The sequence below is a fragment of the Galleria mellonella genome, unplaced genomic scaffold (genome assembly GCF_026898425.1).
Source record: "Galleria mellonella isolate WM207_F2 unplaced genomic scaffold, CSIRO_AGI_GalMel_v1 utg778, whole genome shotgun sequence".
NCBI classification, from domain to species: domain Eukaryota; kingdom Metazoa; phylum Arthropoda; class Insecta; order Lepidoptera; family Pyralidae; genus Galleria; species Galleria mellonella.
In genome coordinates, this window is record NW_026442150.1 from 1,507,079 (window position 1) to 1,524,587 (window position 17,509).

A 17,509-nucleotide genomic window follows, 5' to 3' on the forward strand; every position below is an offset into this window, starting at 1 on the left:
TAAGTTACCCGAGTAATTGATTCGATAGTTTATTAAGTTACCCGAGTGATTGATTCGATAGTTTATTAAGTTACCCGAGTGATTGATTCGATAGTTTATTAAGTTACCCGAGTAATTGATTCGATAGTTTATTAAGTTACCCAAGTAATTGATTGATCGTTTATTAAGTTACCCGAGTAATTGATTGATCTTGTATCGACGTGTTGTGAACAGGCGGCGAGCGGTCGTTCACCAACCTGGTGCGACTGATCATCATCGACGAGGTGCACCTCCTGCACGACGAGCGCGGCCCCGTGCTGGAGGCGCTCGTCGCCAGGACACTACGCACCGTTGAGCAGACCCAGGAAGAGGTAGGGGTCTTTTTATAAGATTTAAATGACAAACAAGCTGACGGTCCACCTGATGTCAAGTGGCAGTCGGCGCCTATAGAGTTATGAATGGGAATGTGGCCATTACCAAAGACAGCATGGTTTCCTTTGTGCCTTGCAATATCTACGCACCCTGTAATGTTACCTAGTGGAAGTCCGTATCACTGGTTATTTTATTAGTATTATTTTGTTTAATTCCGCTACCATTAGTATGTGTGTGACTGCCAACACTCGAAGATTGACCGCCACTGTTACTACCAGAAGTTACACAACACTCCATTTTTTTTTTATGGGTGAAAATGGTATGGTAACCCCGCCTGCGCTAACGGGACACGCTGGCGGAGCACCAGTGAAGGGTGATAGATGAGGATGAAAACAGGCCAGTTAGCCCATCATGATGAATTCATCAGGAATTAAACGTGATAGTTTCCAGGAGAACCGCGAGGAGATCGACCTGGTTGGGTATATTGCTAGCAATGGGATTCTCAGTCTCCATTACTAACAATCCCTTTTCCCTTCTCAATCTTCCATATTAGCCATCAATCTCCGACTGCCATTTTATTCACACACGTTTCCGTGTTAACACTAGGCTGTGTTCTATGTGTGATCTAACAATTTGCCTAAAAATTTCTCGTTTAGTCCGATTCAATCCTATCTGTCTATATATATCTACATCTATACCAATATTATAAAGAGGAAATATTTGTATTTTTATGTGTATGTTTGTAATGAATAAACTCAAAAACTACTTTGCCGTTTTTAAAAATTCTTTCACCATTAGAAAGCTACATTCACTCTTAGTAACATAGGCTATATTTATTGCTAGAGAAGATTAGGAATCTTAACTAAAACTTTATTAACGTAACTCGTGGTGTAAAAAAATGCTATAAAATATATTTGGTCGCGTGCGCTGCGGAAACTATTGGTGATAGAACAAAAGTATGTTCTACAATATTGAAGAAAATATTAATAACTGTAAAAAACTTAGCGACACTATATGTCCAACTATTATCGTTATCTCACAATAATCACTTTTTAAAATGTTGTAAAAATGTCCACCCGTGCGAAACTGGGACGGGCTGCTAGTATATATATATATATATATATATATATATATATGAATGCTTCAAATGATCGTAGGTCCGTCTTGTCGGTCTGTCTGCGACGCTGCCCAACTACAATGACGTGGCGACTTTCCTGAGGGTGAAACCCGAACAAGGGTTGTTCTACTTCGACAATTCATTCAGGTAAGATACAGAGTGGAAGGGACAGGTTGGCTAAAACGAAACCAGCTGATTCAGATGAATGGCATGAATCAGATGGCAGATTGTTTTTCCACCGGAAATGCATCGCGGCCATATAATTAATAATTCTTTTGACGCCGCGCAATGTATTTGAAGTTTTACGATCCACACGACGCGCGATACCTACAGCGCGTACAGTGCTACAGGTCAGGGTTTACCAGAGGGAGACTTTGTACAAAAGTCGATTGCTTGGCCACCTCTGTCCCATTCGTGTTTCAACCATGAAGTAGTTGTGTTTGCATGGCTGTATTTCGGTTTGAAGGGTGGGATATGGCGTGAATTTACTGGGTACAGAGGAATAACACCTGAGTCGTCAGAAATGGCAACGCGTGGGGGGTGTCATGGACGAAACAGTATACTCTGTTATGTCCATGCTACTGCTCATGTCTATAGGCGACGGTTACCACTTTCCGCCAGGTGGGCCGTCAGCTCGTTTGCCATTCTAAGTTGTATAAAAAAAGGCCAATAGCGCTTCTTCGTAGGTAGTTTTCGTACGCTTGTAGCGTTGACCTTACACAGCTGATTTCGCGGGTCACGGTAGAATTTTAATACATATATTAAATTGCTGTTTTTTGGTATTTCATAGTATTTCGCTATAAAATATTGTTATATTATTGATTTGGCTTTTGCTGTTATAATGTTATAATTATTTTTAATGAATAAATAAATATAAATATATTTTTTTCTATTTTATCACATAATATCATAGATTACATAATATTAAATAAAAAAAAATTTTACTGATAGAATTTCCACTGGTTTTCAGTTCAGAATAATGGTCTGAATTCACTGTTTCAGTTATAAAAAAAAAAATAGGTTTTTATACAACTTAGAATGGCAAACAAGCTGACGGCCTACCTGATGGAAAGTGGTAACTGTCGCCTATAGATGTGAGCAGTACCATGGTATACTGTTTCGCCCATGATCCATGTGTTGCCATTCCTATGGAGTCAGGTGTTTTAAATACTGTACTCTATATTTCTAAAATTCGTTAAAATTTTACTTATATCTGTCCTTCTCTCACAGGCCTGTGGCACTGGAGCAGCAATACATTGGTGTGACAGAGAAGAAGGCACTCAAACGGTTCCAAGTCATGAACGACATAGTGTATGAGAAGACGATGGAGCACGCCGGCAGGAATCAGGTGAGGCTAGAGTTCTTCTGATAGGTGGTAGTGGAATGGTAACCCCGCCTGAGCTAACGGTATACGCTGGCGGGGCACCAGTGAGAGGTGATAGGTGAGATTGAAAACGGGTCAGGAAGCCCATCATGATGAATTCATCAGGAATTAACCGTGATAGTTTCTTGGGAGACCGCGTAGAGATCAACCTAGTTCGGTATATTGCTAGCAATAGGATTTTTAGCCTCTGTTACTAACCCCCCCCCCCCCCCATATTTGGAAGAGTATGAGAGAGAAAGAGAGAGAGAGAGAGAGAAATAGTGAGTAAGAAATTTATATTTTACAAGCGCTCGCCCCGGATTCGCTCGGGCATCCGAATTTTTCACTTTTTCCAGGTGGGATATAGCGTGAATTTACAGGGTACAGAGGAATAACACCTGAGTCCTCAGGAATGGCAACGCATGGGGGGTATCATGGGCGAAACAGTATGTGTGTGTACTGTTATGTCCATTGTACTGTTCATGTCTGTAGACGACAGTTACCACTTTCCATCAGGTGGGCCGTCAGCTTGTTTGCCATTCTAAGTTGTATAAAAAAAAGAATAGAGCCCCGCCTGCGCTATCGGTATACGCTGGTGGGGTACCAGTGAAGGGTGATAGGTGAGGATGAAGGTAGTTCAGTTGGCCCACAGTGACCAATTGAACAAGAATTAACCACTATGGTTTCCAGAGAGAACCGTGTGTTGGTAGACCTGGTAGGGTGTATTGCTAGCAATGGGGCTATTAAATCTCGTTACTAACAATCCCTTTCCCCCTCTCTGAACTTGGTTATAAAACCTGTGTTTTAAACAACAGCGCTGAACTCTCATTAAATATGATGGCAATCAACGTTGTGCATGTTTTGTTTCAGATATTAGTGTTCGTACATTCGCGAAAGGAGACAGGCAAGACGGCCCGCGCGATACGCGACATGTGCTTGGAAAAAGACACCCTGGGACAGTTTCTTAGGTGACTTTATTTTTTTTATTACTAACAATCCCTTTCTTCTCTATACAAGACGGATGCCACTTTTCATTAGGTAGGCCGCGAGAGTATTTGTCATTCTAATTTCCAAGTTTTATAAAAAAAAACACCTTTGTTTTGGTCACAGGGAGGGTTCAGCGAGTATGGAGGTGCTCCGTACCGAGGCGGAACAGGTGAAGAACCCTGAACTCCGCGAGCTGCTGCCGTACGGCTTCGCAATACATCACGCCGGCATGAGCAGGGTGGACAGGACACTCGTCGAGGATCTGTTCGCTGATCGGCACATACAGGTCAGTTTTTATTTATTTATTAATAAATAAATCACATCGCATAATCCCAAAGGTTGTACCATATTTTATTTTTTTTATGCAACGGCTACCTGATGGAAAGTGGTAACCGTCGCCTATAGACATGAGCAGTACCATGGACATAACAGAGTATACTGTTTCGCACACGATACCTCCCGTGCGTTGCCATTCCTGAGGACTCAGCTGTTGTTCCTCTGTACCCTGTAAATTCACGCCATATCCCACCCTTCAAACCGTAACACAGCCATGCAAACACAACTGGTTAACGGTTGAAACACGAATGGGACAGAGGTGGCCAAGCAAACGACTTTTGTAGAAAGTCTCCCTCTGGTATTTAAATAAATAAATCACTTACTTATATATCTACAGTCTAGGTTTCCCTAGAAAGAGAGAAAAGTAACAACTTTTCTCTCTTTCTTAGCTTTAATAATAATAATAAACTCTTTATTGCGCACAGTAGAGATGTATACAAGGAGTATTTATACAGAATGTGCATATACAAAAGGAGGCCTTATCGCTAGAAGCAATCTCTTACAGACAACCTAGATAAACCTGGATGACTGAACAACCAGCAAACCTGGCCTTATATTTTTATCCATATATTTTGGTTACTAAGAAATATATAAAGTTTGATCATTAATACCGGTACGACTGTCGCAGGTACTGGTGTCGACAGCGACCCTGGCTTGGGGCGTGAACCTGCCCGCGCACACGGTCATCGTGAAAGGCACCCAGGTGTACTCGCCGGAGAAGGGAAGGTGGAGTGAGCTGGGAGCGCTGGATGTGCTCCAGATGCTGGGAAGAGCTGGTCGGCCGCAGTACGATACCAAGGGCGAAGGTAAGAGACTTAAAAGACTTTAATACTCTATGAAGAAGATATGTTTGGTCTATTATGAATAGAGAGACAATCGGAGTGAGCTGGGAGCTCTGGATGTGTTCCAGATGTAGGGCAGATCTGGTTGACCGTGGTAGAGCTGCATATGCGAAGGTGAGAGGCATAGTTTACTTTTTAAGTATCTTCTTTAGGAACGTTTAGGTGTACTGCTAGCCATTAAGATACGTAGTGTGAGCTAAGAACTCTAAATGTTCTTCAGATGCAGGTCAGAACTAATCGTCCACAGAACCACAAGGGCAAAGGTGAAACGTATAGCCTACTTCTTAAGTATCTTCTCTAGAAAAGAACATAAAGATATACAGCCAGCATTAATATAGGTGGAGTGGAGTCAGTTGGGAGCTGGATAAGCTGTAAAGTGTGTTATATAAAGAAATACATACATACATACATATCTGTCACGCCTGTCTCCCATTAGGGTAGGCAGAAACAATGGAACGCTAAATGCTTCGATACAAACAAACCTCTTAGATATAGAAAATATATCCTTCTATATAAAGAAATTTAGGTGGTAAATAAAAGATTTTCTAATTTGGCTTGAATCTTTCTTTTTTAAGTTACGGTCCAGATGCTGGACTTTCTTGGTAACAAGATCAAAATAATCTTTAGCTGCGTATTTTTAGTGTTATAGTTTTAAACCTAATGGTTTAAATGGATTAATAGATCTGTTAAGATCAAGAGAAATTCTTTTTATATTAAAATAAAGTATGTACCTCTCTCTGGCAGGTATCCTCATCACGAACCACTCAGAGCTGCAGTACTACCTGTCGCTCCTGAACCAGCAGTTGCCCATCGAGTCGCAGCTGGTGGGAAGACTCCCGGACATGCTCAATGCCGAGATAGTGCTCGGCTCAGTGCAGAGTCTCCGAGATGCTGTTACTTGGCTTGGTGAGTATAGCACCTCATATACGAAAGGGTTATTAAGAAATAGTGCTTTACAATGCCCCCGGCCTTAACCAACTTCTAAAGTGTGTTGCTTTCCAATACTCCCTTACAAATTTTATCAGAAAAAGAATTGTCAGCTTGAATGCCTCCCTGTCTCTGTCTGAAGGGTTTGTTAGTAATGCGGATTACAAATCCCACTGCTACCAATATATCTTGTCAGGTCGATCTCCACGTGGTCCCCCTTGGAAACTATCGTGCTGGATTTCTGGTGTATTCATCACGATGGGCTAACTGACCTGACTTTTTATTCTAACCTATCACTCCTCATTGGTGACCCACCTGTGTATACCGTTAGCGCAAGTGGGTTAACAATTCCATTATCATCAATAAAAAAAGCCCTTGAATGCCCCCTTATGGTTTATGGGAGGGAGCACGGCTAATACATACATTCATGTCCCATACAGGCTACACGTACCTCTACATCCGCATGCTGCGTCAGCCCACCCTGTACGGTGTAACGCCGGAGAAGCTGCAAGAGGACCCGCTGCTCGAGCTGCACCGCGCCGATCTCATACACACCGCGGCCAATCTGCTGGATAAGTGAGTTTGTACCTTAAGTGTTTAGACTTGAGGGCGTTTATACTTTAGCTTACCTATTACTATTACTGTAAGACAGGCTTTTTCAGGCACAAAAACCTGTGACACTGCGTCCTTTCCGTGATCTTTTGTGGTCGCCCTTTTTTAAAGTTCGCCGCTAATTCCTATCAGCGATAGGAATTTTAAGATGTTCTTTGTAGCGACGTTTTTTATCTCCTCAGGACACAGAGTGTGTTTTCCAAAGACGATATATCGTTTATGTATGAGTGGGCTGCAGCGACACATTCAGTGCTGCCGCGTTTCTTCCTCACTGTGACAAAATCTTCAAACACTTTGGGCATAAGCCTAGTTGGGCCATATGCTTGTTTAGTTTGCAGTGTCCAGTGAGGGCCCTTGTTAATACACACCTATTATTTTTACTCAAAAGACTTCATTTCTTAAGTTTCTGCAAAATTTTATATCGGGGCTTTCGAGCGATTTAATCCTGGCAACAAGAGTATTAGTATTATAGCTATTAGTTGCTGTTTTTAAGCTTTCGAGTTAGTAACTTACCTAGGTGTGGCTACGTCGCAATTATTTGTCAATTAAAAAAAAAACAGTTGAACATTTTTCAATGTGGTAACATTTGATGATTTAAACAGTGCTCTGCTACCAAACTAAAACGTTAATCATAGAATACGTTGCCATATAAAACTTGGTTAAGAATTTTTGTACAAAGTCTCCTTCTGGTACGTCAATACTAATACGTCAATTTCAATAATATTACCACCCGTGCGACGCCGGGGCGCGCCGCTAGTTGTAAATATTGTTGTTTACCACATTCATATGCTTTCTTTATATAATTTATAATTTAACATTGTTTGCCAACTGCTTGCTGCTTGCTGCTAACCATGCTGTGTGTACACCTGTCTGGGTCTCAATCTAGTTCAAACTGTTATCTTTATAGAAATGTTTATAATGTTATTGACTGTAACCTGCGGGTCTACCATGAAATGAAATTCCGAAATTTCGGACTCAATTTCGCGTTTTTGTTTATACCAAAATCTGACCAATAAATGGAGTTTAACATTTCGTTCGTCATACATCCTATCGTAAAAGTCCAAAGGAACAATGTTTTAACATTTTAAATATTTCCAAACGGCATGTATTATGTAATTTTAACATCATACACTCCTCGCAAAAATTAAGGGAACATAAAAATTTTTGAAATTTTTGGGTGATTTTCAACAGGCTGTATTTCAGTGAAAAATAATCATACAGGAAATTTAAAAAAAGGGTTTTGAAGCTTGAAAACTCTAGTTTTCAGATTTTTTGGTGAAAAAATTTTTTGAGCTCCGGTTTCCATGCAATTCTTAAACAAACTGAAAATAATTTTTTTCTAAATTTTCTAGGTTTCGTTTTTCACTCTATGGGCATGGAAAAATTTTTTCGAGCTACTCCATTGTATAGGTCTCTTAGCGTGTTTATTCAGCTTCAAAAATCGCTTTGGATGGCTCAATTACGACCATTTGTCTCCGAGATATCGAACTTTGAATGCAAAAGCATCCTTTTCCATTCAACTGCTAATATCTCTGGAACTACTGGTCGCACAGCAAGCGGGCGCCGAGTTTCTTTATCTGCATAAAATTTCCAATTAAGCACAGTCAAGAGTTAGTGAAGAAAAAATTTTTTTCCACCTCTAACATTGAATTGAAAAAAGTGGAAAAAAGTGACTTTTTCTCCTTTTTTGGTTACTTGGCTGTATCTTCGCTAATATGGGCGGGAAAGCTAAGGTTTGAGGAAAATTTTACAGTCTATTGTTCCTTAAAGAACCCCCTAAATCTTTGGAGCGATCGGTTCAACGGTTTTTCCCGGACCAATTGATTGAAATTTTGGAAAAAATAAGGGAACAAGGTTTTTGTCCCTTAAACTCACCCTAATCCATTCAAAAATCAATAATTTCATTTGTTTTTCACTTTTTACTCAATCTTTTGTTTTTTAAAAATTAATTATCAAAAAAAAAATCGAAAAAAATCAAAAAAATTTTTAAGAAAAATTTTTGCTTGCTGTGCGACCAGTAGTTCCAGAGATATTAGCAGTTGAACGGAAAAGGATGCTTTTGCATTCAAAGTTCGATATCTCGGAGACAAATGGTCGTAATTGAGCCATCCAAAGCGATTTTTGAAGCTGAATAAACACGCTAAGAGACCTATACAATGGAGTAGCTCGAAAAAATTTTTCCATGCCCATAGAGTGAAAAACGAAACCTAGAAAAATTAGAAAAAAATTATTTTGAGCTTTGTTTAAGAATTGCATGGAAACCGGAGCTCAAAAAATTTTTTAACCAAAAAATCTGAAAACTAGAGTTTTCAAGCTTCAAAACCCTTTTTTTAAATTTCCTGTACGATTATTTTTCACTGAAATACAGCCTGTTGAAAATCACCCAAAAATTTCAAAAATTTTTATGTTCCCTTAATTTTTGCGAGGAGTGTATTTGTGTTTCGTTTGGCTCCGAAATTTCGGAAAACATTTCATGGTGGGCCCTCTGTTGTTGTTGATATTATTTAAATTAATGTACAAAAATTAATCTCTCATTTGACTAAAGATTGATATTGAATGACTCATGTATTTAACTTTCACTCTCCTACGTCACCGTCCCACTCTTTTTCGAACGATACTTCTATGCGCTAGAGAGCAGACTTGCATTGACTTCCTAGTAGCACAGTAGAGAACACCAATATAAAATAATATTGGAGAGCTTGTTTTATTGATTCAAAGCCCAATTTCCCAGTTGTGTATACCTTTTAAATAAAAATAAATTCTCTCGTTCCACCGTCCCAGGGCGGGCCTGATAAAGTACGAGCGCAAGTCGGGCCACTTCCAGCCGACGGAGCTGGGCCGCATCGCGTCCCACTTCTACTGCACGTACGAGACGATGCAGTCGTACAATCAGCTGCTGCGGCCCACGCTCGGCGAGATCGAGCTGTTCCGCGTGTTCTCGCTCTCCGCCGAGTTCAAGAACATCACCGTCCGGGAGGAGGAGAAGCTGGAGCTGCACAAGCTCATGGAGAGGGTGAGTGGACGCGACTAGTCGCAGTTGCGATTTATCGGGCGACTAATCGCAGTTGCGATTAATAGTCGCATGCCGTTTAGTTAAATTTTTTGAAGCTTTATTGGAGATGATTGAGAAGGTGTGTGGTGACTAGTCGCAGTTGCGATTAATAGTCGCACGTCGTTTAGTTCAGTTTCTGAACATTACTGGAGCTGATGGAAAGGGTGAGTTGCGACTAATCGCAGTTGCGATTAATAGTTGCGTGTCGTTAGTTGAATGTTATTTTGTCATCGTTACTGGAGCTACATAAATTGATGTAGAGGGTGAGTCGCGACTATTCTTAGTTGTGATTAATAGTCGCACATGGTTACTTTTGGTTTCTCAACGTCACTGTAACTGCATAAGCTGATTGAAAGGGCAAGCTGCGACTAGTCGCGTGTTTAGTTTCTCAACATTACTGGAGCTGCATAAATTAATGCATAGGGTGACCCGCTACTGTTCTCAGTTGCGATTGAAAGCATCATTTAGTTTCTCAATTATACTGGGGCTTCATAAGCAGATGAAGAGGCTCTGTTGCGACTAGTCCAAGTTGCGATTAATAGTCGCGCGTCGTTCAAATTAAACGAATTAACCGAAAACGGCAAACAGACATCGGATAAAAAATTTATATAAATTTTAAAAATACAAATAATATTGTGACAAGGGATTTTATTACAATAGAAATAATCTTCTTCGAATGGATTATTTAAATTAATAATAGAAAAAAATTAACTCACTGTGTTTGCCGAATCTGGCAATTGTTTCGACTTCATCCGGAAATCTTCAGGTAGGGGACATTTGGCCCTTTGCGTGTCTCGCTTTTGCACAAATTACAAATTACAAGGACTATAAGTTGTTTAAAATAGTCGCAAGCGTTATATTACTTATATTATTTTTTATTTTTTTTTTTAACGATTGTCAGGTCCCTATCCCAATCAAGGAGAGCATAGAAGAGCCGTCGGCCAAGATAAACGTGCTGCTACAGGCGTACATATCGCAGCTGAAACTGGAGGGGTTCGCGCTCATGGCCGACATGGTGTACGTCACGCAGTCCGCCTGTCGGCTGCTGCGGGCGATATTCGAGATCGTGCTGCACAGAGGTGGGTGCGACAAAAAGTCGCATGTCTGTCGGGTTTGCGACTAAAAGTCGCACGACAGCCTAGGTTGCGACTAAAAGTCGCCTTGTTCTCAATGTGTTTTTACTAATCAATTTATAACGGAGGAAATCCACTTGCATTTTTTAATGATTGTTTCGGTTTGAGGTATAGTTTTTGATTTGATGTCGGAACAAACATACAGACAGACAGATAAAATTTTCAAAAAGTATTGTTTTAGCTTCTATTGATGTTATCAAGAACACCTGTATCTCATGTTTCATAAATAAAGAAATGTATATGTCTTTCTTTTGTTTAAGGTTTTTTTTTTTGTTAGATGAAAATGGTATGGTAACCCCGCCTGCGCTAACGGGATACGCTGGCGGAGCACCAGTGAAGGGTGATAGATGAGAATGAAAACAGGCCAGTTAGCCCGTCATGATGAATTCATCAGGAATTAACCATGATAGTTTCCAAGGGGAACCGCGAGGAGGTCGACCTGGTTGGGTATATTGCTAGCAATGGGATTTTTTAGTCTTCATTACTAACAATCCCTTTCCCCCCTTTTGTTTAAGGTTGGGCCCAACTAGTGGACAAGACATTGGCACTATGCAAAATGGTGGACCGACGCATGTGGCAGTCGATGTCACCGCTCAGGCAGTTCAGGAAAATGCCAGAAGAGGTCAGTATATTATTATAATTATTCTATTAATCGTTCACTGTCCACTGCTGAACATAGAACTTCCCCCATTCGGGTGTTTTGCCAGTGGTTGCCACGCTTGACAGACGGTTTGACAACACCTGTTAGACATTGGTGATGTATTTTTATACTTATAGGGCACTTTTGCAGATCCTTCGACCGTTAAGTTCCTTTGTCGCACTCTATGACACCCCCGGGAATGGAGGGAATGGCCCGTTCAAAGCAGGGCACCACACGACATAAAATGAACAAATATAAATAAAAATTGTGTCCCATAAAAAAAACTGACAATAATGATAATACCAATTATTTTGATTTAAAAACTAAACTACTGTACCGATTTTGATAAAATTTGACAGGGATGGACTCACGTATGTGTGCCTCGGCTACGACTCGGCCCACATTTACACGTTCGTCCATCAATGCCTCAGTTGCTGGCCGCTGCAGTAATGTACTATTAAAACGTAACAGGTCGTCAAGAAATTAGAGAAAAAGAATTTCCCATGGGAGAAATTATACGAGTTGGGACCGAACGAGATCGGCGAACTGGTGCGCGCTCCGAAACTGGGCAAGATGATACACAAATACGTGCACCAGTTCCCAAAGCTGGAGCTGTCCACGCACATACAACCCATCACGCGGTCCACCCTCCGAGTGGAGCTCACCATCACGCCTGACTTCCAGTGGGACGAGAAGGTGAGTTCATTTCTAGTACGTTACTATGGCGCACGCGTGAACGGAAAAAAAAACAAAGGAAATTGTTATTTTATATATTTAGCTTTTTTTTTTGTTTTGTTGTTTTTTTATTGTCATTCTTTTATCTCTTTTACTGTGTATTATGTGTATGTCTGTATTGTTATTTGTGTGCTGTAAGTAATGTAAATAAATTATCTATCTATCTATTTTTTAAAGCATTTATAAAGGCACTAGTTCTCGTCTCATAGAGATGTCTACGCACATACAACCCATCACGTTGCGGGGGGAAAGGGATTATTAGTAATGGGGATTAGCAACTTTATTACTAGCAATATACCCAATCAGATCGACCTCCTCGCGGTTCTCCCTGGAAACTATCATGGTTATTTCCTGATGAATTCATCATGATGGGCTAACTGGCCTGTTTTCATCCTCACCTATCACCCTTCACTGGTGCTCCGCCAGCGTATCCCGTTAGCGCAGGCGGGGTTACCATACCATTTTCACCTGTCAAAAAAAAATATAGATATCAGAACTATATAGCTTATGATTACTCTCGACTGGAATGGAAATGAACTGTACAGATGCTATTGTTTCATTGTTTCTTATTTTTGTTTATTATTATTATTTAACTCTTTATTGCACCAAAAACATAAAAATAAACAATCCAACTGAAATACAATAGCATGCTACTCCATGGAGTACAGATTAAAATATACATATAAAGGTACAAAAGGCGGTCTTATCGCTAGGGCGATCTCTTACAGACAAGCTTTGGTTAAAGGAGAACATATAGGTAGAACATGTGTACTTGGCTTCAATGACGCAAGGAAAACGGCGGGTTATAACTAGTGTTAAAATATAAAATCCCGTTTCAGATCCACGGGCAGTCGGAGGCGTTCTGGATCCTCGTGGAGGACGTGGACAGCGAGGTGGTGCTACACCACGAGTACTTCCTGCTCAAGGAGAAGTACAGTAAAGATGAGCACCAGGTGAAGCTGTTCGTGCCGGTGTTCGAGCCGCTGCCGCCCCAATACTTCCTCAGGGTGGTGTCTGACAGGTGAAGTTCTTTTTTTATTATGCAACTTAGAATGGCAAACAAGCTGACGGCCCACCCGATGGAAAGTGGTAACCGTCGCCTATAGACATGAGCAGTACCATGGACATAACAGAGTATACTGTTTCGCCCATGATACCCCCATATGCGTTGCTATTCCTGAGGACTCAGGTGTTATTCCTCTGTACCCAGTAAATTCACGCCATATCCCACCCTTCAAACCGACACACAGCCATGTAAACACAACTGCTTCACGGTAAAAACACGAATGGAACAGAGGTACCCAAGCAATCGACTTTTGTACAGTCTCCCTCTGGAAGTGTCTTCTTATAAGGTGGTAATAGCCATGAAATAGATAGAGAGATACTCTTTATTGTTTCCTCCAAAAGATTACAATAGTAAACTTATTATAAATACAAACAATTACAAGAAATGATCACAGTGAGACAACAATGGGCGGCCTTATCGCTAAGAGCGATCTCTTGCAGCCAACCTTTGGATGGAGAGGAGTAATAAAATACATGAAATAGATATAAAGAAATCTTATAAATAAGTAGAAATCTTATTATAAACCTGAAAGTGAATTGGTTTGTTACGCTTTTACGCCTAAAACGCTAAATCGATTGTAATGAATTTTGGTATAGAGATAGACGTGACCCAGGAGAGGGTTATTGGCAAAATTTTCTTGCGAAAAACTTATATTAGATGGAGAAGGATAATTTTTGTATGAAACTTTATTGCAATGTGGTCCCGGCATAGAGTGGGCCACCGCTTTCTCGTGGCTATCGTAGGTGGCGACTGGGGAAGCTTTTGTGATAGGGTGGAGGGATGGGCAGCAGCGTCCCTCTTAAAACATCTGTAAAAGCCTGACTGAGGTTACCAACCCGCCTGCCAAGCGTGGCAACTACTAGCACAACTCCCCTTATGGGAAAGACTTATGTTCAGCACTGGACAGTTAACGGCTGAAATAATAAAAGCCTAACTGCAGTTGCCAACCCGCCTGCCAAGTGGCAACTACTGGCAAAACTCCCTATAAGGGTAGACCTATGTTCAGCTATGAACAGAAGTGTATAGAAGATGTCGTAACATATTTTTGTTACCTAGTTTTTGTATGATACTTATAGTGGCAAAATAAACTGATGACCTGCCTGACGGAATGTCGTAATAGACGCTTACAGACATGCCCTTTAATCTGTAAAACTATCAAATTTCAAGCCTTCATAATAAGCCCATTTATGCCCAATAATGGGACATGAAAAAGATTATATCTTACCTTGGAAACTAATTAAGGTTTTTATGCTAAAGTATGCCCCTTTTAAATTATTAAATATTTTTTATCAGATGGATAGCAGCGGAGACGCAGCTGCCGGTGTCTTTCCGCCATTTGATCCTGCCCGAGAAGAACTTACCGCCCACCGAACTGCTAGACCTGCAGCCGCTGCCGATATCCGCCCTGAGGAACCCTAAATACGAGGAGTTGTACAACGACACCTTCCCGCAGTTCAATCCCGTGCAGACGCAGGTATTTATTGATCCGGCTCGAAGGACCAAAATGCGAACGAAATCCGACTTGTTCCAATTCTTAGTTCTAACTTGAAAGATACGATCATTTTTGTCTCGATCTATTAAAATGTATTTATTTTGAATGAAATACTAAATAATTTAAAAAAAAAGTATCACCTGTGTATATTAAGTAAGCTTACATATTCCAAAGAGAATTGTCCAATTATCTGTTAAGTCAACAAATTCAGCACTAATTACGTATTAATAGTTAAATAAGTACATATTATTATTAATATATATATATATATATATATATATATATATATATATATATATATATATATATATAATTTATTTTTTTGTATAACGTTGGTCACCACTGCCCTTAACGCTTTCTATTCTTACCTAATCGTTTGCTGGTAAAAAATGCCATATGGCATTAAGCTCGCCACCTATACAAAGTTTTATTGTGCAATAAAGAACAATAATTGTCCCAATATTGTACACCGCTTTACCCGCTGACACTGATGCTCCTTTCCACTTTGGCTGTTGCTGGAAGAGAACTCTATCAGAGTTAAGCTCGCCTTTGTACTTTTGATTAGCTCTGTCATATTCTTATAACTGGCGTGTACAATAAAGTATTAAATATTTTTTTTTTTTATACAAATTTATTCACCTTCAAAATCGAGTTGTTCTGATCTCTTTATTGTTATAATACCATTAATCTGGACATCTCGGGCAGGTGTTTATTTATTTATTTATTTATTCATTAGTACAAATATGTGTACATGGCGGACTTAATGCTAAAAGCATTCTCTCCCAGTCGACCATAGGCAAGTGTCAGAATACTCGAATGCGGTACTAGTAATTATTGATATACATACATACTAAAATTACATATATAAACAAATAAATATATATAAATAACAAATATACTTACACATATATGACATATACTATATTATACAGGTGTTCAACGCGGTATACAACTCGGACGACAACGTGTTCGTGGGCGCCCCGTCCGGTAGCGGCAAGTCGGTGGTGGCCGAGCTGGCGCTGCTGCGGCTGCTGTCCACCACCAACAACCCGCGCGCCGTCTACCTACTGCCCAAGGACGCGCTCGCCGACATCGTGTTCGCCGATTGGTATCACAAGTTTGGCACGCGGTTCAACCTGAAGGTAAATAGCAGGTTCTTTTTTTTATACAACTTAGAATGGCAAACGAGCTAACCCACATGACGGTTAAAATTATGAATTACTCTTGGAAGTTAAAAAAAAAAAAAAAAAAACAAATTTCAGACAACCGAAACTAAGGCCGAAAGTGTAATTTCTGGCCGAAACTAGCCGAAAGCAAAACCGAAAGTTCAGTCGGACACTAGTTTATATTTTTATCTGGAGCTATACCTTCTCGCCCGTTTGTATTTCATAGAGTATATTTATTGGGGGGGGGGGGATTGTTAGCAATGGAGTTCGACATTGCTAGCAATACACCCTATCAGATCGACCTCCACATGGTTCCCCCTGGAAATCATCGTGAACAATTCAATGAATTCGTCACGATGGTCTAACTGACCTGCTTCATCCTCACCTATCATCCCTCACTGGTGCCCTGCCGGTGTATACCGATAGCGTTGGTGGGGTTACCACTCCATTATCAACCATTAAAAAAAAAGTATATTGTTCTATGGTATCTATCTAACACGTTGAGTTTGCTCGCAGGTGGTGCAGCTGACTGGCGAGACGGCGACCGATCACAAGTTGCTGAACAAGGGCCAGATAATCATCACCACGGCTGACAAATGGGACGTGCTGTCGCGCAGGTGGGTGGCTATTTTTAATGCAATTTAGAATGGCAAACAAGCTGACGGCCCACCTGATGGTAAGTGGAAACCGTCGCCTATAGCTATTAAAGTTTACAATCATGTACCAAATTACATTAGAGAATTCAACAAGAATTGTTCACGATGGTTTCCAGGGGGAACCACGTAGAGGTCGACCTAATAAGGCATATTGCTAGCAATGGTTCTGTCAAACTCCATTACTAACAATCCCTTTCCCCCCAACAAATGTACTTGACAGTCTGTTCTGAAGATTTTTTTTTATACAACTTAGAATGGCAAACAAGCTGACGGCCCACCCGATGGAAAGTGGTAACCGTCGCCTATAGACATGAGCAGTACCGTGGACATAACAGAGTATACTGTTCCGCCTATGATACACCTCATGCGTTGCCAGTCCTGAGGACTCGGGTGTTGGAGTTATCATAATTCCAATGTTGGAAATAAATCTAAATAATGCAATATGACATCAGAACAGAACATATATGTATGAATTTCTGTCTGTCCGTCTAACAAGAACCTTTTTTTAACCGACTTCAAAAAAGAAGGAGGTAATTTGTTACCACATAACTCCTACTTGCAAACCGATTTGGAAAAATCTTTTTTTTGTGTGAAAGCATATAATTACAGGTGGGTCCCATAGAAATTTTGTCATAATCGATTTAATTGTTTTAGTACAATTGTTTTTTTTTTCTCAGCAAAGTGTCGAAGCGTTAAGGTTAAATTAATATCAAATACTCAAATCAGCAATCCTTTGCAGTTGTGTTTTCCATTTATAATTTGTTTGGGACTCTCGGTGCGCGAGTCCGGTTCGCACTTGACCGGTTTTTGTAAACCAATCGCTCTTATGAACTGAAGGAAGACTCGTAAAAATGTTTCTTTTTTTAATTGTCTAAATATTCTATACTTATAATAAATCTGTGGAGAGGTCAATTCTGTACATGAAATATATTTCCAAAATAACTATCAGGCGGTGATTAGTGATCGATACTGATGCCAAAAATGCAATCAGTAAAATTTATGTCTGTCTGTCGTGTATGTTCGTTATAGAAACA

General features: G+C 40.3%; 1 protein-coding gene across 1 annotated transcript in view; it reads left to right on the forward strand.

Moving 5' to 3' along the window:
• The window catches only part of LOC113510187 (putative U5 small nuclear ribonucleoprotein 200 kDa helicase), a 44,018-nt gene that overhangs the window by 14,676 nt on the left and 11,833 nt on the right, over positions 1-17,509 (forward strand). Inside the window, exons 13-28 of the mRNA XM_052901306.1 lie at positions 214-350; positions 1,509-1,615; positions 2,699-2,816; positions 3,702-3,799; positions 3,942-4,104; positions 4,783-4,960; positions 5,741-5,902; positions 6,364-6,499; positions 9,317-9,548; positions 10,489-10,666; positions 11,236-11,342; positions 11,832-12,056; positions 12,935-13,116; positions 14,455-14,635; positions 15,586-15,795; positions 16,336-16,436. Of these exons, the coding sequence (XP_052757266.1) occupies positions 214-350; positions 1,509-1,615; positions 2,699-2,816; positions 3,702-3,799; positions 3,942-4,104; positions 4,783-4,960; positions 5,741-5,902; positions 6,364-6,499; positions 9,317-9,548; positions 10,489-10,666; positions 11,236-11,342; positions 11,832-12,056; positions 12,935-13,116; positions 14,455-14,635; positions 15,586-15,795; positions 16,336-16,436 (2,515 nt within the window). The remainder of the gene's footprint in view (positions 1-213; positions 351-1,508; positions 1,616-2,698; positions 2,817-3,701; positions 3,800-3,941; positions 4,105-4,782; positions 4,961-5,740; positions 5,903-6,363; positions 6,500-9,316; positions 9,549-10,488; positions 10,667-11,235; positions 11,343-11,831; positions 12,057-12,934; positions 13,117-14,454; positions 14,636-15,585; positions 15,796-16,335; positions 16,437-17,509) is intronic.